The sequence below is a fragment of the Apium graveolens genome, chromosome 11, assembly GCF_009905375.1.
Source record: "Apium graveolens cultivar Ventura chromosome 11, ASM990537v1, whole genome shotgun sequence".
Lineage (NCBI taxonomy): Eukaryota > Viridiplantae > Streptophyta > Magnoliopsida > Apiales > Apiaceae > Apium > Apium graveolens.
Window position 1 is genome coordinate 203,095,954 of NC_133657.1, and position 26,161 is coordinate 203,122,114.

At 34.7% G+C, this 26,161-nt stretch overlaps 2 protein-coding genes across 2 annotated transcripts; one reads left to right on the forward strand and one right to left on the reverse strand.

Moving 5' to 3' along the window:
- Positions 1 to 12,794: 12,794 nt before the first annotated feature.
- Positions 12,795 to 14,133, reverse strand: LOC141696540 (uncharacterized). The gene is made up of 2 exons (XM_074500668.1): positions 13,563 to 14,133; positions 12,795 to 13,405 (listed from the first exon to the last, which is right to left on the reverse strand). The coding sequence occupies exons 1-2, from the start codon at positions 14,131 to 14,133 to the stop codon at positions 12,795 to 12,797; spliced, it is 1,182 nt and encodes a 393-aa protein (XP_074356769.1).
- A 3,472-nt stretch (positions 14,134 to 17,605) lies between these two features.
- Positions 17,606 to 18,676, forward strand: LOC141696541 (uncharacterized). The gene is made up of 2 exons (XM_074500669.1): positions 17,606 to 18,059; positions 18,144 to 18,676. Exons 1-2 carry the CDS (start codon positions 17,606 to 17,608, stop codon positions 18,674 to 18,676), a joined length of 987 nt encoding a protein of 328 aa, XP_074356770.1.
- The last annotated feature ends 7,485 nt before the right edge of the window (positions 18,677 to 26,161 follow it).

Sequence of the window (26,161 nt, forward strand, 5' to 3'; positions counted from 1 at the left end):
AAGGTTTTTGTTTGCAAACTCCCTCAAAATGAATCGTACGTGTTCTGTATTTCCAATTTTGGACTCCACATGAAGAATAGTTTCTTTGTTTTTGTTCACTTCATCTGCCCTCATATCCAACCTAGCTCTGGCAACAGTGTCGCCCGCAATGGCAGCAGAATACCAAGAATCTCTATCCATCAATTTATAGAGCGTTCCACGGGTGCTCTTAACTACATATATAAAAGGAATATATAGTTCTTTCAGTACTCAACTATTGTGTCTATCAAAAAGTAGCAGCACAACATTCAAATCATTAGAAATGATCTCTATTAAAGTATCCAACATGGCTGCTAAAAAGGTGTATAGACTTTTTGTGTCATGGTAAACAAGCTCAACTGAAATTTTATTCAGGTGTCAGGGGTAGATTTTTGGGTATTAACACATGCCCTTTGAATTTTTATTCTAAACAATCTCAATTGAATTTTTTTCTATCATTTTACTGAAAGTGGGTATGACTTATATGTGCTTTATGTCATTTAACTATTTTTAGCTCTTTTAAGTGATATTTTGATTTCATCCTTTTTGGTTTCATAACTTTTAGTTACAGGCTTGTTCAATGTTATTATAATTTTAAATGTATAATTCTAATAATTTTTTATTTTTATATGACTTATAATTTTATTTATATTTTTTTGTTAGTTTTATATATTCTTATATTTCACATATTTATATTATTTTTATATAAATAGAATTCTATATGCATTGTAATTTTTAGATTCATTAATAACGTTTCTTAATAAGTTAAATCATGGTAATTTTGGCTTCACCACTTTTTGGTTTCATCAACTTTTAGTTTCATCAACTTTTAGTTTCACCCTCTTCAAATATTATATTAACACTAAATGTATAAATTTTTTATTCCTATATGACTTATCATTGTACATATATCATTTTACCCGTTTTTTGATTCTTATATTCCACATATTTATATTATTTTTATATAAATAAAATTTTGTATACATTGTAATTTTTAAATTTATACCTATAAAATTCAGTTTTAGCACAAATAAATCATACATATAAAAAAAATTTCCTAACAAATAAAATATGCCATTACAAACTATATAAAAATATAAATTCATAGAATAATAAGAAATCCAATATTTGATTACCAAATAATGTTGATTTAATATTTTGTTAAACTATAGGGCCAATCGTGTTATTATTTGGTTAAAATTTTAATATAAAATATTAACATTGAGTTTGTTATTCAATGCCTGTTTTTTTGTTACGAAATCGACCAGGCTTGAGGAGAACATCATGATTACAAGCTCAAGTGAAGGAAATCAGAACTAAAAAAACTTTCTTCTGGCCGGTGCTGCTTTGCAAGCCCGCCATACCTCAAGACTATATTGAGTTTTAATAATTCTTTTGGCCACCTTTGAAACTTCAGTTCCTCCATGACGTCATTCGTCAACAATGGCCTCCAATTTTATTTTTTGTGAAACATTATGTGGTAGAAATTGTTGGAATAATCTTAAATTTAGTTATTAATTATTTGTTTATTTAATTATTAGATATTTTAGATATTTAGCAATAGATTAATTATTAGGGAAAAATATTATTTTAGAATTGTTTAGTAGTGGGGTAGTGGAGTTATGGAGTAAATTATGAACATGTAATTTACCCATTAATTAGTAGTGGTTAGTTTTAACAGTAGTTAGTTTTAATATGTTTGTAAAACCTATATAATGGCTAGTTTACCTTGAGTTTTACCGGAGGAAAAAAAATAATAAGTTAAAATAGCAGTACAAGTTCTCTGCAAAATGTAGGTGTCTTCTTTTTCTCTGAGATTTTTCAACATTGGCATCAGAGCTATATTATCTAGGGCTTGTGAGACTCGTATAAAAATACATACATTTATATATATATATATATATAAGTATTTATTTGAGATTTCAAATGGCATTAAAAATTTCTCCATATATATTTAGTGAAATATCAAGATGAATGAAAAAACAGAACTATATATTTGAACTCTTTAACACAAGTAGATAAATCTGAAGAGCTTAATACGATACTTAGCTTCTTATTCAGCCAAAGAGATTACAAGAAGTACTTAAATAGAAACAAGAGTTGCTGGTTCCTAGTAAATAGCGACTACATTCCTACTCCTCATCTACTACTCCACGATCCTATAAAACAGGAAACAAACACCTAACTAAGCCTTAGCTGCAGTACTGACTTAACAGCTGATTTATTTAAATACAAACTTCAAAATACGAAAACCAAATTTAAATTAAAACCAACAAATACCCCCTTAATCTAAATTTGGTTTCTGCAAGTTCTTCATGCCAAGCAGTGCCCGTAGCCTCTCGAACTTGACAGTGGCCATAGCTTTAGTCAACACATCTGCACGCTGATTTTCAGTTCCAATATGCTCAACCTTTATCTCACCCCGCTCAACACATTCACGAATAAAATGGTATCGTATATCAATGTGTTTGCTTCTCCCGTGAAACACAGGATTCTTAGCTAAATCGATCGCTGACTTGTTGTCTATGTATAAGACTACAGGACCTACCTTCTCCCCTGTAATATTTCCCAGCAAATTTCGTAGCCATATACCTTGACAAGCAGCCGCTGTAGCTGCCATAAATTCTGCTTCACATGATGATAGAGCTATGCAGCGCTGTTTCTGAGACACCCATGTAATCAAGCTCTCATTTAAATAGAATGCCATTCCCCCAGTAGATTTTCTGTCATCTATTTGCCCCGCTAGATCACTATCAGAGTACCCCGACAATATGTTATTTCCACTTCCCTTTGAATAAATCAGACCAAAACCAAGCGTACCTTTCAAATAACGGAGAATTCGCTTCACTGCATTCCAGTGCATGACCGTGGGTCGCTCCATGTAACGGCTTAAAATTCCAACAGCATAGGAGATATCTGGTCGCGTATGAACCAGATATCTCAGACCTCCCACAACACTTTTAAACTCAGTTGAGTCTACTGGTTTTCCATTCACATCCTTGTGCAGCTGTAATGTTGGCTCCATTGGATATTTCGTAGGCTTACATTCGCCCATACCACACCTCTCTAGCAGTTTCTTTGCGTGTGAAGTTTGCTTCAGCTCGATGAACTCCTTTCCTTGGCTCACTTCTATTCCGAGATAATGAGACAATCTGCCAAGATCACTCATATCAAATATATGACTCATCTGTTCCTTGAACGATTTTATAAGTGATAGGTCGGTTCCTGTAACCAACAAGTCATCTACATATACTCCAATTATCACTGTTTCATTGCCTACCCGCTTCGTATATACTGCATGCTCATATGGGCATTTAGTGAAGCCCAGACTTTCCAAACATTTGTTTAACTTAGCATACCAGGCCCGTGGAGCCTGTCGAAGTCCATACAACGCTTTCATTAACTTGTACACCATCTGTTCCTTGCCTGTTTGCACAAAACCCTCTGGCTGATTAACATATACATCTTCTTGTAGATCACCATTCAAAAAGGCTGACTTAACATCAAGATGGTGGACTTCCCAGCAGTTTTTTGCTGCTAACGCCAACAATAAACGCACAGTTTCAAGACGGGTTACTGGCGCAAATACCTCCTCAAAGTCAACTCCCTGTTTCTGCACATATCCTTTTGCGACAAGCCTCGCTTTATGTTTCACCACGTCTCCTTCCGTATTTTTCTTTAATTTGTAGACCCATTTTAAACCTATTGGTTTCTGGCCAGTGGGAAGCTCGACTAACCGCCATGTATTGTTTCTTTCAATAGCTTCTATTTCGGTTCGCATAGCGTCATTCCAAGCCTGTTCTTTTGTTGCCTGAGTATATGTAACTGGCTCCTCGACCCCCAAGAATAACAACTGCTCATCCTCTGCCTCTATATCTTCTGTCGTGCCATAAATTGAAGACAACATTCTGAAACGTTTTGGTGTGCTGCTTGCACCTGATGTCTGAGAGCTACTGCTACCTGTCGATATTGATCCATCTGATGGGAGTGCCTCACTCGACTGGACTGATATAGTCTGGGTAACTGGTGTTGCAGGTTCTTCAACTTCCTCTGTGTTAGCTTCACTAGAACTTTGTTCATGGGGCATGTCGATAGTAAAGAACTGAGTATGGGCTTCATTTGTTTTGCCCATGATGTTCCAAGCCCACGATTTTGACTCCACGAACTTTACATCTCTGCTCACAGACACCTTCTTTTTGTCTGGGTCATACAGACGATGGGCTTTTGTGCCGGGTTCCCGTCCAAGGTACACAACATACTGACTGCGATCATCCAATTTTTGAGTATGCACCGATGGTACCTTCATATACGCACAACAACCAAACACTCTGAGATGAGAGATATCAGGTTTACGCCTTGTCCAAGCTTCATAGGGTGTGTGGCTTGACAGGGCTCGTGTAGGCAATCTGTTTAGCACATATACTGAGTGCCTTACAGCTTCCCCCCAGAATTCTGACGGTACGCCCTTCTCCTTTAAAAAACTTCGTGCCATGGCTACAACTGTTCTATTTCTTCGTTCCACCACACCATTCTGTTGTGGAGAATAAGGAGCAGTATATTGCCTAAAAATTCCAGCATCTTCACAGAATTTTTTAAATTCCAGGGAACAAAACTCACCACCTCTATCAGTACGAAGAGTTTTAATTTTCTTGTCTGACTCAGTTTCAACCAGTGCTTTAAATTTTTTAAAACCTTCAAAAGCTTCATCTTTTGTTGACAAAAAGAAAACCCACATCATACGACTGAAATCATCGACTAAAAGTAAGAAGTACCTCTTTCCAGATGGGGTCGGTGGAGAGATTGGTCCGCATAAGTCACCGTGGACCAGCTCTAACCCTTTGCTAGATGCATAGCTTGACTGAGAGGGAAACGGAGTCCGTGTTTGCTTCGCCATGAGACATCCCTTGCATACTTCAGTAGGTTGAAGCAATCTGGGTAAACCTACAACCATATCATTTTCCTTCATGATGGACATTGCGTTAAAATTGACGTGGCCTAGGCGACAGTGCCATAGCCATGACTCTTCTTCCATCTTTGTATTCTGTGTAAATAAGCAGGCACCTAGTGACTCTTCCAGCATAATTTTATACAGCCGATTCACAGACCTCTTAACTTTCATCAACGCCCTCCCATCTTTCTCATAAACCCACAATAGATCACCATGCATTACCACCTTGTTACCTTCTTCCGACATCTGTCCAAGACTTATAATATTGTTGCACAGGCATGGAATATAGAATACATTAGCAAATATTCTTTCTTCTCCATTTTTACACTTAAAAGTGATTGACCCTTTCCCTTTTATATTCACGGTTGACCCGTCTCCAAACTTTACCTCACCTGTTATTCCTTCATCCAGCGTCGAGAATTTTGTTTTATCTCCGGTCATATGATTACTAGCTCCATTGTCCAAGTACCATACTTGTGACGTTCTCTTCGCTATTGGGTTTGTCTCCAATCTCGGGATTACTTTCTCCTCGTTCAGCAACACCATCTGTGTCTTACTTTCATCTAGCTCAGACAGCAATAATGCAGGCTCGTCATCTTTGATTTCCACCAGATTTGCTTCAGACTTTTGATTTCTTTCTCGACGAGGCCTCCTGCAATCTGCAGCATAATGCCCCAGCATATTACAATTGAAACACCTCACAGTGCTTTTGTCTCGACTCATGCCTTTGAAACCACGACCACCTCGCCAATTGTTAGTCCCATCATTGTTGCCTGTACGTTTTAGCCAGTCCTCCCGTGTGAGTAAAAGTTTAGTGTCATTTTTCTCACGCCTGGACCACTCCTCCTCTGTCAACAACAACTTACTCCCTGCTGTCTCATTCTGCCCTTTCAATCTTTCCTCATGAGCTTGAAGCGAACCAACGGTCTCTTCAACTGTCATTTTCTCTAAATCTCCAAACTGCTCGATTGTTGAAGCTATTTGGAGAAATCTGGACGGAACCGCTCGAAGCAATTTCTTAACAACATATGATTCGTGCATTTCCTCTCCTAAAGCTCGAATGGTAGACACCAGACCATTGAGCTTCATATAAAAGTCATCAAGTTGCTCACCATCATTCATCCGTAAAGTCTCGAACTCCGCCTTAAGTGTCTGCACTCTGGCCTTCTTTACACGATCAGCTCCCTGGCACATGACTTTAATGGCTTCCCACCCCTCTTTGGCTGTTTTCTTTTCAGCGATGGATAATAACATGTCTTCAGGTATGCCCTGATAAATCATGGCCAAGGCAATCTTGTCACTCTTCTCATCTTTGGGGTCAGGCGCTTCTATCGCATTCCATACTCCCTGGGCCTGCATAAACACTCTCATTTTTAAAGCCCACGCCGTGTAATTTCCCTTGGCCAACATTGGGTAAGTTAGCCCAAACGATCCACCTTTGTTTTTCCCGTTATCCATCTTACAGTGCTGTCTCGAGAGTACTCTGAATATACGAGCTCTGATACCAAATGAAAAAACAGAACTATATATTTGAACTCTTTAACATAAGTAGATAAATCTGAAGAGCTTAATACGATACTTAGCTTCTTATTCAGCCAAAGAGATTACAAGAAGTACTTAAATAGAAACAAGAGTTGCTGGTTCCTAGTAAATAGCGACTACATTCCTACTCCTCATCTACTACTCCACGATCCTATAAAACAGGAAACAAACACCTAACTAAGCCTTAGCTACAGTACTGACTTAACAGCTGATTTATTTAAATACAAACTTCAAAATACGAAAACCAAATTTAAATTAAAACCAACAATGAAATGGTTCGTGGAAAAAGAAAAGAGAAGCAAGAATAAAAATGAAGGAGGAACATGAGCGGTGGAAATAATGAGAAAGATATCATGGCACAAGAGGCCATCAAAGAAATTTTATTTTAGAGTTGTGTAGAGAAAGTGCTCCAAAGTGTTTTTGGAGAGAAGTGCTCCAAAGTGCTTTTGATGAGAAAGTGCATAACAGGGGAAGAGAAAGTGCTTGGTAAATTTAAGATTATGGGGGTGAATGTTGGAATAATCTTAAATTTAGTTATTAATTATTTATTTATTTAATTATTAGATATTTTAGATATTTAGCAATAGATTAATTATTAGAGAAAAATATTATTTTAGAATTGTTTAGTAGTGGGGTAGTGGAGTTATGGAATAAATTATGGACATATAATTTACCCATTAATTAGTAGTGGTTAGTTTTAGTAGTAGTTAATTTTAATATGTTTGTAAAGCCTATATAATGGCTAGTTTACCTTGAGTTTTACAAGAGGAAAAAAAATAATAAGTTAAAATAGCAGTACAAGTTCTCTGCAAAATGTAGGTGTTTTCTTTTTCTTTGAGATTTTTCAATAGGATGGAACAAATTCAAACAAGACTTGGGTTTCAAAGTTTGCTAGTAGTAGAAGTTCAGGGTCGTGGTGGGGCTCATACATTGGTGTGGAAGGAGACTGATCAGATTATACTTATTAGTTTAGCATATCACCATATTGATGTAGCAGTTAATATAAGTGTGATACAGCCATGGCAATTAACAGGTTTCCATGGTGAACCTTATAGCTTCAAAGAAGGAAAATGTGGGAGTTGTTAAGAAACCTAGCTAGAGACTCGAATTTACCTTGATGTACTACTGGTAACATAAATAACATTGTGTCACAGATGGATGAAAAAGGAGGTGTTTTGTATCCACAGTGGTTGGTGGATGGTTTTAATGAAGTGATTACTGAAGCAGGGTTGAAGAATGTGGAATTATGTGGGCATTAGTACACTTGGGAAAGAAGAAGGAACACACTGAACTGGTTGCAGATTATATTGGACAGAGTTATGGCTAACAATGATTAGTTTATAATATTTCCCCTAGCAAAGCTATATAACTTGGAGGGTTAGCTGAATGACCATAGTCCTATATAAAAAATTCAGAGGTTGAGGAATGATAGGGGAGATTAGGTGGAGTGGAACAATGGTCTTCAGACTACCATCACAAATAACTATAATAATTTGTTCACGTCACCTCTCACAAGTTGCGATAAGGTAATTACTTGTATCCCTCAAACCATTCTCATGATGAGTACCTGAATTTGATTAAGGACGTAACCAAGAAAGAAGTCAAGTTTGCTCTATTTCAAATGTATCTGGATAAAGCCCCCGGGTCAGACGGAATGTCATCAGCATTTTTTCAGAAACATTGGGAGATATAGTTGGTGATGATTTGTTCAAACTCACACAAGAATTCTTCAAAATAGGAGAACTTATGCATGATTTGAATATTACGAACATAATGTTAATTCCTCAAAAAAAGAACCTAATTAATTGTAATTGGCCATCTCAGTCCTATATCTTTATGTAATGTCTCGATGAAGATTATTACTAAAGTTTTATCTTATCAGATTACAGAGTTGTTGGGAAGTGTAGTATCAGATAGGCAAATTGCATTCATTCCGGGAAAATTGATCTAAGATAATATTACCATTTCCTAAGAAGTTATGCAATCCTTAAAAAGAAAAAAATCGAAAAAGATGGATATATGATCCTGAAATTGGATATAATTGGATATGAGCAGAGCATACGATCGTATTGGATGGAATTTTTTAGAGCAATACTATGCAAAATAGGTTTCTCTTAATGATGGGTTTAGCTGGTTCTCAAATGTGTCATTACGGTATCTTACTTTATTACCTATGGTGAGCACGAGATGGGTCCTATATATAAAAGCAGAGGCATCTGTCAGGGAGATCCTCTGTCTCCCTATTTATTCATCATCTATGTAATATCCCATAATTTTTAGAATTAGATTAATAAAAAATTAATACAAAAAAGTATTAAATTATTAGGCAAGAACAAGATTTAAAATTGAATTGGAAATAATAGTCTGGAAATGCGGGTTGTTTCAGTTATGTAATATCCTATAATTATTAGAATAATAATAATATAAAAATAACTGAATTAAAAGAATTAAAATTAGATAAGGACTAGGATTTAAAATTGAATTAGACATATGGGCCTAAAATTTGGATCATATTTTAATACGGATAACTTGTGGGTTAAGACATAGGGTTTTATATTGGTATAAATACGTCAAATATGTTTGCATCATCTTTAATATCAAAATTTGTAGGACTTTTTCTCATAAAAATTAACAGTTTTGTAAAATTCTTAGAAAAATTATCATAATTCAGAAATCGTTGGTTCTGAACTTTTTCAGAAAGGACTTTTCATTCTATAGAACTTTTATGTTTTGTGTTTTCCAAGAAAACATCGTTTAGAGGGTCAAAAATGCTAAATAAGGATCTGATCAGAATTGAAATCGTGGAGAAGTTCGACATTTTAGATATTGCGTATTTGATGAGTTATTATTGATCGAATATGTTATCTGATATGAATTATCCGTTTATGTATTTGATATAAGCAACTTTTCATTGCTCCGTATTATAATGTAACGTTTATTTGCTTACATGTTCTCAATTATTGTGTAATTAACTTTACGTTACTCTGTATTATTGTTTTGCCTACATGTTCTTTTAGTGAATATTTATCATTCCTTATATTGTGTAACGTTCCATATTATGTGTGATTAAATGTTCTTCAATATTGGTTTAGTTGTTATAAGTGTGATACCGATATGTGATTACTATGATAACAATTTTTTCGGAAATCCCTAGTCTTAGTCATGCATAAAACTTAAAACCATCACTGGGTAATGTGATACATACAATATAGAACTAGTTTGTGCACATTCTGGAACACATCGATACATTTTCAAGCTTCGGTTTTACTTGACGAGGGACGTAAACTAGCCACTATTCGAATAAAAATAATAACTTGGTCACTTAGGAAGTGTGGCATGAAGTATAAGATGTCAGTCACCGGCAAAGTGTGGAATACGGAGTGGTTTAGGATTGTGGGACTAAAGATAAGAATTTTTTATTAGGAATTATTGATTGATTAAGAATTTTTATGATGTGGATTATAGAATATGTTGTGCGCTTTGTTTTGATAATTGTTGTAGGATATGTCGTTTGAATCTTATGCTAATTGTTATCGAATATTTGTGTGATTTTATGTGATTTCTTAATGTGTCATATGTATAAAGTGTGTTTTCGAAAAATTAAAAATATTATTTTAAGCTGTTGGATGATAATTGCTTGTTGGGCTTCGCAGCTCACTCTTTAAATTTTCAGATTTCGTCTAAAATTCAAGTTGGATATCATTGGTGTTCGAAGATTTAGAAATATTTGAGTAGATTGAGTTTTGGACTTTCTCTTTTAGCTGCGCGTTTATAATAGTGGCCTTTATAATAGAATTTTGGATTATTAATTGTATTGTATTTTAGTTTCGATTAAGAATAATAGTCCGGAAGTGCGGGTTGTTTCAATTGTTATCAAGAGCAGACTGTCCTTCAGAGTGTCTTAGGTATGGGGCTAGTACATTCCTAAGGATGCGTTTCTGTAAAGCATGGTTTAAGTTTGACCTTCGGTAGAATATGGGGTAGACGAACTTGTTAGAGTGTAGAATTATTGTGAATTTGGGGACCCAATTCTTTTTAAGGAGGATGATATGTAATAGCCTGTAATTTTTAGAATTATAATAAAAAAGAATAATAGAAAAAAGTATTAAAATTAGACAAGTACCAGGATTTAAAACTAAATTAGAATCAATAGTTCGGAAGTGCGGGCTGTTTCAATCTGTGTTGAAGGATTATCTACACTACTAAGGAAATATGAGACTAATCGGTGGTTGCATGGCATAAAAATTCGTAGAAAGCATGACAGTTATGAGAACGCTTCGGGTCAAGAAGTAAACAAAGGCAAGTCCTTTATATTTTTTAGTGCAAATATGATAGAGTACAATGGACAAATAATATGCCAGTTAATACAAATGAAGGAGGCTGATCAACACAGTAGTATCCCAGGACTGCCTAATGTTATTGGTAGACACAAAACTGCCATCTTGGGGTTTTTGAAGGAAAAGGTTAGGAATCGTATAAAAGTTGGGATGGTAGAAGTATATCGAGGTCAGGAAAAGAGCTATTGGTGAAGTTTGTAGCTTAGGCATTGCCAATTTATGCAATGAATGTATTTCTACTTCCTCTGTAGATTACAAGAGATATTAAGAAATGTTTAACCAAATTTTAGTTGAACACGATCAAGAATCAAATGACAAATAAGTCTAGATTATGCTAGATGGCTTGGAATATAATGGTAAAGCATAAATCTGTAGGTGGCCTAGGATTTAAAAATTTCAGAGACTGTAATATTGCGATGCTGAGAAAATATGGGTGCAATTTATTGTTAATCTGAACAGTCTAGTTTCGAGATTATACAAAGCACGATACTTTGCTCGTACAGATTTCATACACTCCACATTGGGATACAACCCGAGTTTCATTTGGAGGAGGATAGTTTTATTTTGGTCTAGTCACTCGTGATTCGGATGGTCTTCTCATCCAATCCATAACTCTATTCTACCCACATCTGGTCTCTCCGATCCTTGTAGAGGCAATGCCAGTTAAAAAAGCTTTAAGCCTTAAGTAAGGGTATTAAATAATTGTTACATGAATTAGGATAACTAAGTAATTTCTGCAGAAAGACAATCAAATTTTTTATATTTGGTCTATTACAATATTGTTTTTATCATTATCTATACTATATATATATAATATAGTAGCCGGAAAGGGATATATTTTGGTTTAACGGTTATCTCCTTATTTTGGTTATCAAAAATAAAAATAAACAGTGTTTTATACGTGTTAAACTACTAAATTGCTAAATTACTAGACACGGTCTCCCTATTCCACTAAACTACCACCAAAACTTATTCTACTAAACTACGCTAACAACTCTTTCCTAATTCTTTTATTATTTTCATTATAAATCTATAAATAATATATATTTATATAAATATAATAAAATTTAAAATTTATTTAAATATTAATGGAACCCGTGCATCGCACGGGATTTAAGCTAGTATATTGTAAAATATAATTTTAATATATTGTTGTTGGAATTCGAAACTTATACCCCTAGTATAATAATTTTACAATGCACCACGATTATTTTAATCATTACATATTCTAAATTATAATTTTTATATAATAATTTTTAAGATTATATCTAAAGTTTTTCATCAGTTTGATCTGACGGCTTGAGTGACCAAGGAATAACAACAAAACTTTTAATATTTCGTTTTTAAAATAATAGTTTAGAATGGTTTAACATAGAATACACAAACAGTGGATATATATTTTATTAAAGGGTCGATCAAATTCGAAATCGAACTCGAGCACGAACTATTTTAATCGAGCTCGAGCCGAATCGAGCCGGACCTGACAGTAATCGACTCGGTTCGGCGCGGCTCGATTACACCCGTATTCGGATCATCCCCCTTAATCATAGGTCTTCTGTATTTCCGTTTTTGGATTGAACGCCAAGGGTAGTTTCTTCATATTTGTTTTCTGTATCTGCCTATATCTCAAACCTAGCTCTAGGAACAGTGTCACCGACAACGGCAACCTATAACTTTAATTTTATAGAGTGAACGTTTTATAGAGTGTTTCACCACGTCTCATAACTATATTTAAAAATATAAATACGTGTCAAATTGTGGATTTAACACACTCAGCAAATTAAAATCTAGGTATAACATGTTTAAGAACAGAGACCTACTTACAATGAGGAATTATCATGGAATTGAATGGAATAAAATTTTGAGAAAAACGAAAATGGATTTGGCATAAAAAATAAATCGAATTAAAATATAGTATATCCGTTTAACATCTTTTTAAAAAAAGAATCTTAAGACATACCTTGTGCGAGATTGTTTATAAGCACAACAGTACCACCATCAGGTCCGTCCAGAGAAGGAGCTGTGCAAGTTGCAGAGATTAACTCTACTATATCGTTGTACTCTTTTTCCACCGCTATATACATTGGTGTTCTACCACCGTCGTTTTGTGTATGGACATCAGTAGGGTCGGCCTCTACTAATAGTTTAACCATATCTTTGTTTTCTTCCATGACTGCTGCGTGTAAAGCGGTGTCATTATCCTTATCACCTTGCCTAAGAAAATTTTGAAAGGAAGTTTCCGGCAAATGTCGTCTAGCTGCTTCAATTATCACTTTAGCCACTTCAGTATGTCCGCCATATATAGCCAAGTGCAGGGCAGTATGTTTATATTTATTAAGTCTGGTCAAAAGATTTTTGTTTGAAAACTCCCTCAAAATGAATCTCACCCGTTCTGTATTTCCATTTTTAGATTCAATATGAAGGGTTGTTTCGTCACGATTGTTGAGTAAATCAGCTTTCTTCACCAATTTAGCTACGGCATCAGCATCTCCCGCAATAGCAGCATCATACAGAGCATCTCTATCCATTATTTTGTAGAGTGTTCCACCTAGGCTCTTAACTGTGCAAAGAAATGTGTGAAATTGTGGATCTAAAAGGTCTAGCAAATTGAAATCTAGGTAAAATTAATTAAGGAGGTGGACAATGCAGTGTCCTAAGAACAGTTAACTACTTAATTACTGTGAGAATGAATGAATCAGAAAAAAATTGAGGCATACCTTGGTCCAGGTTGTTAATGGGCACAGCAATACTACCATCAGGTCCGTCCAAACATGGAGCTGTGCAAGTTGTAGAGATTATCTCTACTATTTCATTCAGGCCCTTTTGCACAGCTATGAACATTGGTGTTTTACCTTCATGGTTTTGAGCATGTGCATCAGTAGGGTCGGCCTCTACTAATAGCTTAACAACTGCTACGTTTTCTTCCATGACGGCAGCGTGTAAAGCGGTGTCATTATCTTTATCACCTTGCCTAAGAAAAGCTTGAAATGAAGTTTCTGGAAACTGTCGTCTAGCTGCTTCAATGATGACCCCGGCTACTTCAGTATGTCCGCCATATATAGCCAAATGCAGTGCAGAATGTTTATATTTACTAACCTTGGCCAAAAGATTTTTGTTTGCAAACGCCCTCAGAATGAATCGAACACGTTCTGTATTTCCAGACTCCGATTCAATGTGAAGGATAGTTTTGCCAAAAAGGTGGTGCGTATCAGCTTCCATCTCTAATTTAGCCCTGGCATCAGCATCTCCTGCTATAGCAGCATCATACAAAGCATCTACTTTACCCATCACTGTAGTATCTTATTTCAACAAGACTCTTTAGTAATTATAGATGTGTGTGTATAGATAAATGTCCGATGGAATCACTCGGCTTATAAGAAGTAAATCAACCTTAAGAAATATGAAGCCCCAGCTGGATACACTTGATTATCGGACGGGCCATTTATGAATCCACATGGTGTGTGGCCACCTACAATAAAATATTAATGTTTGACAAATTCAAATAATGTTATTATAATTTCTAACAACTGATTAGTGAATTGTTAATTGATTACTGGGTTGTTAAAGTAATTGATACTTCTGTTATCAATATGGACAATTGTTTTCGGGGCAATACTTAAAAAAATTCAAAATTAACAAATTTTAGTTCTCTCTCTATAATTAAATTGATAGACAATTTCTACTGTTATATTCTGATCTGCAAGTGTGTATAACATAATTATTTATTTAATTTCAGTACTTTGATTTTACATTTCCGCATAGTTATACATAATCAAATAATATTTATTATTTATTGAGAAAATATCAAAATATTTATGTTTTCTTAAGTTTTTTTTTTTTTGCAAAAATATGATATTTTAAATTTTTTTTGCAAAAGTACTGTTTGCAACCAAAAACAACTTAACTGAAAAAGTACTAAAAAAAACTTTTGGTTACATTTGAGATAGGTGAGGGTTGCAAAATGGTATTTTTGCAAAAGAAAATTGTAAAATCGTATATTTGCAAGTCAAAATAAATTTTTTGCAACAAAAAAAACATAATTTTTGAAAAAACATCTTATTTATTTCACATTTTTAATAATTTAATAAATTTAATAATTTAAAATTTCTAAAGGCCCAAAAATGGGTTAAAAAAAAATTCAAACGGTATGGAATGAGCTGCATAGAGTAATCTTATTATTCGTGTGCATGAAGTAATCTAATTGGTGTCTAGCTAATTGGTGTTGTTAGTTCGAATGTAGTGTCAGTTTTCAATTAGTAAATTCATAATTAAGGTTGTTAGGGCAGGGTATTTTTAGATCTGATTTGAAAATGTCTAAAATATACTACTTTTCATCTATGGGTACGAACCGTCCAAAATATACACGAAATACACATTTAAGGGATGCGTATTTAACCTTCTAAAATTTTAAAAAAAAATACGGATGTTGAACATGAATATTCACTTTTATTTTTACAAAGAATACGCAAACATGAGTATTAAAAAAAATGTAAATATGCATGTTAAACATGCGTATCCTTTGTTCAATTTTTAAAATATGAATGTGCATACCTTACATGCGTATTTAATTGGTAAAAAAGGTGGAATATCCAGCCAATTGGCATTTTTGCCAAATTTCTCCAAATGGGGAGTATTTTGGATTTTCACCCATCTAAATTTAAGAGCACAACTACACATCTACGCGTAACATAACATATATCTTATTTGACTATAATTCTTTTTATTAAATTATTAGATTTTGAGTAGAATTAAAATATCCTCATATAAATAATAAATATCGGAATTTCATATACAAAAAAGTAAAATAAAATATAAAGAATCATTAATATTACAATACATCATTCTTTTAAGATAAAGAATGATATAACTCAATTAAGGCCAGCTTATTCATCACAAATATGCAGATAAATTATCATCGTTTAAATAAAAATTATGACTAATTTGGGAACTATAATTTGTATTCACAATATTTTTTATTTTAAATAATTTTAAAAGGCTACTATCATTTTTTCACCCAACAAAAAGCGATCTTATTTTTTTACTATGACGTAAGAGAAGGTTAATTAAGCTATTTACCACTTGATTTGACCTATTAAACATGCTATTAAGAAAAGACGATCATCTTAATTATGTATTTAATTAAAAAAAACCTATTTTATAAACAATTCCCGATGATTTACAATCACATGCCAGATGTGGTTAATTAGTTAAGTACTGTAGAACACGTTAAAATAAAGTAATAAGAGTGAATTGCAGCTAAGACAAATACTTTAGTTAAGATAATATCATTTCTAAGTTCTAACAACCTGCTAGTTGACCCTTACGAATCAAACAAACTAGGTAGACTTACTTTTATCTATACATCACACATACTAGTACAAATTGAAACTGTGATTTTTAACATTTCTGGAAGATGTTCCTCGATGGTAAGTAACTAACTTATAAAAGACGTAAATATATATATTTTTATACTAATATTATAACAAAAAGAGACTAGCTAATACTTCTTGATCGATAGAAAGTCTGTCCACCTAAATTTTGACCGTTCCGAATTTCTGTTGATGATAGGCAATAATGGGTATAATCGTTTAATAACACATACATTAACTTTTATTCAGATGATGTTATATATTTGAATGACTTTTAACCTTACAACTTACCCCATTAATTATCACACCCTTTGACTTTTCATTTTACACCCTTTGACTTTTCATGCTACTTGTAACCTACAAACTCTAACCCTATATAAACCATTGTAAAATATGTGATTGATAGATGAAATGAAAATCTTCTCTATTCTCTTAGTAATTTTGTTCTTGTAATGCTCTCTATATAATATATTCTATATTAGTTTGTAACACGTTATCAGCACGAAAGCTAATAAGATCTGTGGATGCACCAGAAGGAGAAGTTGGTTTACGAGTTTACACGAGTTTCTTGTCAACACAGGTACTAGTACTAGCTGGGTGATCATTACTTCCTGTCTCTACAAAAGGTATGCCCATGTTTTAATTATTGAATGAATATATTACCGCAGGCATGATTGCATGTTAGTAAAACTAGATCCATAACATGCTAGTCTATTCTTTTAGTTCATATTTGTCATGTTCACGTATTACACTTTGCGGGTGGTTAAATATATAAGTGGATGCCTGTATAATATTCTGTACTAATCATTTATGCTAATTGCTTGACCTGATTTTCATGCCTGCTTAGTTGAACATTTGCGTAAGTAAAATTAAAATCACTTCACTTGTTTTTTATAAATTTCTGTGCGTAATTAAAATGCATGTGTATCTGTTACAACGCCATGTTAAAGCCAACAGTTTGGTTGTACAAATTTAGGGAGATTTGCACTTTGCACGAATAGTTAAAAACTAAAAGCTAGGCTATGCCTTGTCTCCTGCAGCTTTTATAATCTATTTCCGTGACTAAGAGTTGATGTAGCAGTAATTTATATTTGTTTTACTTGTGCATGCGTGTTAATAATTGTCATGTTAACTAAGATGGGTTGTTATCAATGAATAGCATATATTTTAGTCTCTGAGACTTAACTAAAATCATGTTCTATTAAACTTGTTGATTAAATGCATCATTATGTGTAATATATTATATTTGTTTAAGTGAGTATATTTGATAAGTGATAATCTGTTTCTTTCACAAATTATTTGTTATCTTGTCATAAAAAATTATCGCATTGCATTATATTTATGTGTATAAATATTGATGTTGATTCGAGTTTTGTTTATTTTTAGTGAAAATGTCGAATCTTACGAAACTTGAGTTTAACGCACTTGATGTCACCGGCAAAAATTATTTGACATGGATTCTTGATGCTGAAATCCATCTTAGTGCAATGGGTCTCGGTGACACCATAAAAGAGGGAAATAAGACCTCTGAACAAGACAAGGCAAAGGCCATGATATTTCTTCGCCATCACCTTGATGAAGGCTTGAAAACTGAATATCTGACTATTAAAGATCCATCAACTCTTTGGAAAGATCTCAAAGAAAGATATGATCACCAGAAAACGGTAATACTTCCTAAAGCTCGCTATGATTATAAAAGTGTGAGCGAGTATAACTCTGCCATGTTCAAAATTACATCTCAATTGAAATTATGTGGCGAGAATATCACCGATAAAGATATGTTGGAGAAAACATATTCCATTTTCCATGCCAATAATATGCTCTTGCAACAACAATATCGTGAACGTGGATTCACGAAATATTATGAGCTTATTTCTGTGTTGCTTCTTGCTGAATAAAATAATGAACTTTTGCTGAAAAATCATCAAGCACGTCCCACTGGCTCAACACCATTCCCTGAAGTGAATGCGGTGACTAATAATGAATATAGAGATAATAAATCATTTGGACGTGGACGTGGGCATGGATATGGACGTGGACGTGGGCGTGCCCGTGGTCATGGATTTTGGCGTGGTCGAGGCCGAAATCAACAAAATCGCCCCCACTTTAAAAGGAAGCCTTACTATCAAAAACAGAAAACAAATGAGGAGAAACCCGAGGGAAGTACGATGGTTAAAAAGGGTGAAAGTACTTGTAGCCGTTGTGGAATGAAAGGTCATTGGAGAAGTACATGTCGTACCTCCAAGCACTTTGCTGACCTATATCAAGCATCTTTGAAAAATGTTGAAACTAATTTCACCGAACAGAATGATCCTTTGGGGATTGCTCATCTTGAAGCACATCTTGGAAGTGATGGCCAAGTTGATCCTTCGGCCTTTACTCACATGGAAGTTGGTGATTTCTTTGAAGATGTCGATGTGAATATGCCTAAATTTGGTGGTGATGAGCCTAAGAATAATTAAGAAAGGCCTTACTTGCTTGTTGAACGTTTTCCTTATTTATTTTGGATTGTTAGTACTTAATTTTTGAACTATGATAATCATCCTTATCAGTTGCTTATGTAATTTTCTTTAATGAAGTACTTGAGATGTTTTACCTCTACTTCTAATTTTATTTTATTTTTCGTGAAGAAATATGGCCAGCAACCTCTCATCATGTGCTATAAAAGATGAGGAATCTTTTTGTTTGGCAGATAGTGCAACCACACATACAATTTTAAAAGATCAAAAATATTTTTCGCATCTAACATTAGCCAAAGCTAATGTAAATACAATATCGGGTGCATCAAATATAATTGAAGGCTCCGGAAGAGCAAGTATAGTGCTACCTAATGGTACAAGTTTGTTGATTGAAAATGCACTATTCTCCACCCGATCAAAAAGAAATCTTTTGAGTTTTAAAGATATACGCCACAATGGCTATCATATTGAGACAACAAATGAACTTGAAAGTGAATATTTGTGTATCACGACTACTATCTCAGGGAGGAAACATGTGATAGAAAAACTCCCATCATATAATTCTGGATTATATTATACTTTCATAAATCCAGTTGAGTCACACATGACTATTAATACAAGATCTGTTGACCCGACAAATTTTATTATATGGCATGATCGTTTAGGCCATCCGGGTTCAACAATGATGCGAAGAATTATTGAAAATTCAAATGGACATCCACTCAAAAACAAAATTGTTCCATTGTCCAAAGATTTTTCACATGTTGCTTGTTTTGAAGGAAAATTGATAACAAAACCATCCCTTGTGAAAGTTGCAATCGAATGCCCAAAATTTTTGGAGCGAATTCAAGGAGATATATGTGGACCAATTACCCCAACTAGTGGGCCATTTCAGTACTTTATGGTACTCATTGATGCATCAACAAGATGGTCACATGTTAGTTTATTGTCCACTCGTAATGTTGCTTTTGCACGACTCCTTGCTCAAATAATTCGATTACGAGCACAATTTCCTGATTATAATATAAAGAAAATACGATTGGACACTGCAGGAGAATTTACATCCCAATCTTTTAAAGATTATTGTATGTCTATTGGGATTGAAGTGGAGCATTCTGTTGCCCACACACACACTCAAAATGGTCTTGCCGAGTCTTTCATTAAAAGGCTACAACTAATTGCGAGACCATTACTTATGAGAACAAATTTACCAACTACTGCCTGGGGACATGCAATATTACATGCGGCTTCTTTAGTTCGGTTAAGACCGACTTCTTATCATAAATATTCCCCACTGCAACTGGTAAATGGTCAAGAACCAAATATCTCTCACTTGAAAATTTTTGGGTGTGCTGTTTATGTTCCAATATCCCCTCCCCAACGAACAAAAATGGGACCCCAAAGAAGATTAGGGGTATATATTGGATTTGATTCTCCCTCAATTATTAAATATTTGGAGCCCAAGACTGGTGATTTATTCACGGCAAGATTTGCCGATTGTCAATTTGATGAGACAATTTTTCCTGCATTAGGGGGAGATAAGACAAAATTTGAAAAAGAAAAGCAAGAAATTTTGTGGAATGCAGTGTCCCTGTCTCATTATGATCCTCGTACAAATCAATGTGAACTTGAAGTTCAAAAGATTATCCACCTACAAGAAGTCGCAAATAGATTGCCTGATGCATTTACTGATGTCAAAAATGTGACAAAGTCACATATACCAGCTGTTAATGTTCCTTGTAAGATTAAACTTCCTGAAGAGGATAATAAAATCATGCTAGCAAATGAGTCTAAAGCACGCCAGAAGCGTGGAAGACCTATTGGATCCAAGGATAAAATTCCAAGAAAAACAAGGAGACTTGATAATAAAGCTGGAACATTAAATGACATCGTAGAATTGATGATCACTGAAGAAACATCTTCCAAAGATGATCAAACACCTGAAATTGTTGACAATGAAGAGATCTCGATAAATTATGTCATTTCAGGAAAGAGGTGGAATAGAAAAGAAATTGTCATGGATGATATATTTTCATATGCAACTGCACTTGACATTTCTGAGGAAATCGAGGATCATGAACCTAGATCGATCTATGAATGTAAAAGAAGAAATGATTGGCCAAAATGGAAAGAAGCTATTGAAGCTGAACTGAAATCACTTGAAAAACGCCAAGTTTTTGGACCTATTGTCCAAACACCTGCAGGTATAAAACCCGTCGGATATAGATGGGTATTTGTGCGTAAAAGAAATGAGAAAAATGAAATTGTGAGATACAAGGCACGCCTTGTTGCTCAAGGTTTCTCACAAAGACCGGGAATCGATTACGAAGAAACTTATTCCCCGGTAATAGATGCAACAACATTCAGATTTTTAATAAGTTTATCAATTCTAGAAGGGCTCCGAATGAATTTAATGGATGTTGTAACTGCCTACTTGTATGGATCACTCGATAGTGACATTTACATGAAAATCCCTGATGGGTTAAAAATGCCTGAAGCATATAGTTCAAGACCCCGAGAGATTTACTCAATTAAATTACAGAGATCATTATACGGATTGAAACAGTCGGGTCGTATGTGGTACAATCGTCTCAGTGAATATCTTTTGAAAGATGGATATACCAATAATGTAATATGTCCATGTATTTTTATTAAAAGGACAAAATTGGGGTTTACTATCATTGCAGTATATGTTGATGATTTAAACATCATTGGAACCCCAGATGAACTTAATGAGACGATTGAATATTTGAAAAAGGAGTTTGAAATGAAGGACTTGGGTAAAACAAAACTCTGCCTTGGTTTTCAAGTTGAACATTTATCTACTGGAATCTTTGTCCACCAGTCTTCGTATATTGAAAAGATTCTTAAACGGTTTATTATGGATAAGGCATATCCTGTGAGTACACCCATGATTGTACGATCATTAGAAAAGAATAAGGATTCATTCCGCCCAAGAGAAAAGGGAGAAGAACTTCTTGATCCTGAAGTACCATATCTTAGTGCCATTGGTGCACTAATGTATCTTGCCAATTGTACACGTCCTGATATTGCATTTTATGTCAACCTTTTTGCAAGACATAGTTCTGCTCCAACTCGAAGACATTGGACTGGTGTGAAACAAATATTTAGATATCTTCGAGGAATAATGGATATGGGTTTATTTTATTCTAAAGACTCAAAAGTGGAATTAGTTGGCTATGCAGATGCAGGATATCGGTCTGATCCACACAAAGGAAGATCACAAACAGGTTATGTATTCACATATGGTGATACCGCAATATCTTGGCGGTCTACAAAGCAGACTCTTGCAGCAACTTCTTCGAATCATGCTGAGTTATTGGCGCTACATGAATCTAGTCGAGAATGTGTTTGGCTAAGGTCTTTGGTCCATCATATTCGAGAATCATGCGGTCTGTTAGTCAATAAAGGAAGCCCTACTATTTTATTTGAAGATAATGAAGCATGCATAACTCAGACTCGAGAAGGTTACATTAAAGGTGATAGGACAAAGCACATCGATCCAAAGTTCTTCTTTATCCATGAACTTCAACAAAGGGGGGAAATTGATGTTTGTCAGATTCGATCATGTGAAAATCCAGCAGACTTGTTCACAAAAGCACTTCCTACATCTTCCTTCGAGAAGCTGGTACACAAGATTGGGATGCGTAAATTTCGAGATCTATGCTGATTTTCATAGTCATGTTAAAATGAGGGGGAGATATAATGCACTCTTTATTACACGTGTAACACATGTACTCTTTTTCCTTCACTAGGGTTTTTCCCACAGGGTTTTTCCTATTAAGGTTTTAATGAGGCATGTTGTTTATACGAGTCATTCAAGGGGGAGTGTTATATATTTGAATGACTTTTAACCTTACAACTTACCCCATTAATTCTCACACCCTTTGGCTTTTCATTTTACACCCTTTGGCTTTTCATGCTACTTGTAACCTACAAACTCTAGCCCTATATAAACCATTGTAAGATATGTGATTGATAGATGAAATGAAAATCTTCTCTATTCTCTTAGTAATTTTGTTCTTGTAATGCTCTCTATATAATATATTCTATATTAGTTTGTAACAGATGAGTGTTTTTACCAAATTTAGTAGGTTATTAGCCAAAGACTATTTAGATTAATTGGTGAAATGTAGCTAAACAAATAAGATCCTAAAATAAATGAACACAATAAATATGTGACGTAAAAAACCGTGAACTGGAAAAAAACTGGGATGGGATTGTGTACCCAACATAAGAAATTTAACTATGACTTTATAATTAATACAAGATATGTATCGTGCAATATTCCATGTTCTTAATACATAATCTAAGTTTGTGCTAGGGTATGTGTGCATGGACAAATGAGTGTTTATTGTTCACTGGAGAATGATCCTTTGTGGAATGATGTTTATGAAGTGTATCTGTATGTTTCCTCTTCTTTTTTGTTCTTCGTGTTGTGTTCTTGTTTATAAGCCTTGATCTTCTCCCCGTTTGTTCCTCCTTTTACTCCTTTTCAACATTCTTATATCTTCTACTCCCCTCTCTTCCACTGTTAGATCATGCTTAAAAAATAGGTCTTACTGTTAAATATGTTCCTTCAGAATAGGGACGTTCATGGACTCGGTCTCTAGTCTTGTCCTTCCAAATCATCACCTAATTGCCTCTTCATGTCTTCAATCTGCTCATGTCTCACGGCGTTCCCTCTTCTTGTCATGACACGGTGATAAAAAACCGGTTATAATAATAGCCCCAGATTTTTATTAAATTAATATATTTAAACAATAAAATCTCCATAATTTAATTTGGAAATTAAATCTCTGTACGCATATGGTTTCGTGTTAGATATGTGAACCCTTACCCTAGCCCTTCTTCGAAAGCAAGTGTGTCATAGTGTAATAAGCATACATTGGCGCTTCAGTTATTAAGAAATCTCTTCTCAAAATCTTAACACTTTTCTTTTGCAGTTCCCTATATAGTCTCGATAATCCCAGTCTTTTATTCTCTAAACTTCTTTCTCTCAGATCTGTAATCCTCTCCAAGAACATAACTCTAGTAAAACCCCCACCTCTTTTATCCTCATGGATAAGAAAAAGTTCCAAGCATGTCGAGAGCCCCAATACCAAGAGCCCCGTCAAATCCTCCAAAATTGCGGGATGGATTGTCACCAATCTGTTGGATTCTCGCGATAGTCAACTCTGTTCCATGAAACCCGAGAATCTTGATGAATCCCAACTACTTTTTCCTTCAGTTGCTATGGCTTTTGTTCCAGATATTGATGTTCGTGCTGATTTTCACAGGACTAATTGGGTATGTTTCTATTACTACCCCTTCGATATTGGTTTCATTTTCCCCTTTCCCAAATTGGTTGTTGACGTATTAAAGACCCTTAATATCTCTCCCGGTTAACTCATTCCATTTACATTGAGGACCCTTGCTTGTCTTGACGTGATTGAAAGAAAGCATCACTTTCAAATCGATGTCGAGGTGATCAAGCAGGCCTACAGTCTCAAGAAGTTCAGTAATTATCGTATTGGCTTCTCAAACAGGAACACTGATGAAGGACGTGGAGTTATATGGGCCTCAGTACACTTGGGAAAAAAGAAGGAGCACACCGAACTGGTTGGATATTATATTGGATAGATTTATGGCTAAAAGTGAATGGTTCGAATTATTTCCTAGCAAAGCTATCTAACTTGGAGGGTTAGCCCTGTGACCATAGTTTTATATATCTTGATCCAGTAAGTAGAAGTAATCAAAGGCAGTTTAGATGTGAGAATGTATGGTTAATGAAACCTCTTTGTAAGAAGATTGTCAAAGATAATTGGGAGAATGATACTTTTAATATTCTACAGAAGGTGAAGCAATGTGGGGACAAACTGAATAAATAGGAAAAAATTCATAAGCTGCTTTGGTAAAAGAATCAAGAAATGTAAGACACGACTGAAGTATCTCAGAGGCAAGCTTGACGCTAACCATATCCGGGAATTTAAAGATACAAAGCAACAGTTATTTTTATTATAGATCAAACAGAGGTTTCTTGGCGCCAAAGATCAAAGCAGTTATGGTTACAAGCTGAACATAAAGACAACAACTATTTTCACACATCATGTAATACTAGACACCGTGCAAATCATATTCAAAGGTTGAGGAATGATAAGGGATATTGGGTGGACTAGAACAATAGTCTTCAGACTACAATCACAAATCACTATAATGATTTGTTCACGTCCTCTCTCACAAGTTACGATGAGGTACTTAATTGTGTCCCTCAAACAATTTCTCATGATTAGAACCTGAATTTTATTAGGGACATAATGAGAGAAGAAGTCAAATTTGCTCTATTTCAAATGGATCTGGATAAAGCCCCGGGGCCGGACGGCATAACACCAGCATTTTTTCAAAAATATTAGGAGATATAGTTAGTGATGATGTGTTCAATCTCACACAAGAATGAAGGTTGTTACTAAAGTTTTGGCAAACCATTTGAATGAACTGTTGGAAAGTGTTGTATTAGATACTCAAATTGCGTTCATTCCAGGAAGATTGATCGATAATATTATGATCTCCTATGAAATTATGCACTACTTAAAAAGAAAGAAAATCAGAAAAGATGGATATATAACCCTAAAATTGTATATGAGCCAGGCATACGATCGTATTGAATGAGAACTTTTGAGAATAATACTGTACAAAATGGGGTTCTCTCAATGATGGGTTTAGCTGGTTCTCAAATGTGTCACTACGGTATCTTACTTTATTACACTGGTGAGCACAAGCTGGGTCCTCATATATCAAAGTGGAGGCATCTATCAAAAGGATCATCAATCTCCCAATTTATTCATCATCTATGTTGAAGGACTATCTACACTACTAAGAAAATGTTGGGTGTTATATTTAATCTTAACATGTCTTAGCTTATTTTATCTAATTAGTTTGTTAAGTCGTTAGGAGTAAAAATGGAATAGGCCTTCTGAGTAGGGATTGAATAAAATCAGAAGAGGTTTAGTAGGAGTAGTTAACTAGATAAGCAGTAGTTGTTAAGCGGATCCTATTTTATAGGTTCTATTTTCTGTTATGTTATCTATTTATTCTCTTGTACGCTGTTTTGGTTCAATAAGAAGTATTGTGGTTCACTTCCTCACTGTGTTATACACATAAGAGTGTGCGTGTGTATTGTGTTCAGATACTATACTTGGTATCAGAGCTTTAACAGGTTCGGATGGAGGGGATGAGCAAGACTAAAGAGGGTTCGTTTGGTCTGAGTTATCCGTTGTTGACAAAAACAAATTACAAGGCATGGGCTCTGAAAATGAGGGTCTTCATGCAAGCTCACGGGGTGTGGGATGCAGTCGAGCCTAAGAATCCTGAGGCTATTGTAGATGACAAACTGGACAAACGTGCACTTGCTGTGATTTAGCAGGGGGTTCCAGAGGATGTGTTGTTATCAATCTCAGAGAAACACACATCCAAAGATGCTTGGAAGGC

Excerpts from the sequence above, each read along its gene's own strand:
- LOC141696540 (XM_074500668.1), bottom strand. The coding sequence starts at position 14,133 with ATGGGTAAAGTAGATGCTTTGTATGATGCTGCTATAGCAGGAGATGCT. Across the intron at positions 13,406-13,562 it reads CATTAACAACCTGGACCAAG|TTAAGAGCCTAGGTGGAACA; the intron begins GTATGCCTCAAT and ends TTCTTTGCACAG.
- LOC141696541 (XM_074500669.1), top strand. The coding sequence starts at position 17,606 with ATGTCGAATCTTACGAAACTTGAGTTTAACGCACTTGATGTCACCGGC. Across the intron at positions 18,060-18,143 it reads GCAACAACAATATCGTGAAC|CACGTCCCACTGGCTCAACA; the intron begins GTGGATTCACGA and ends AAAATCATCAAG.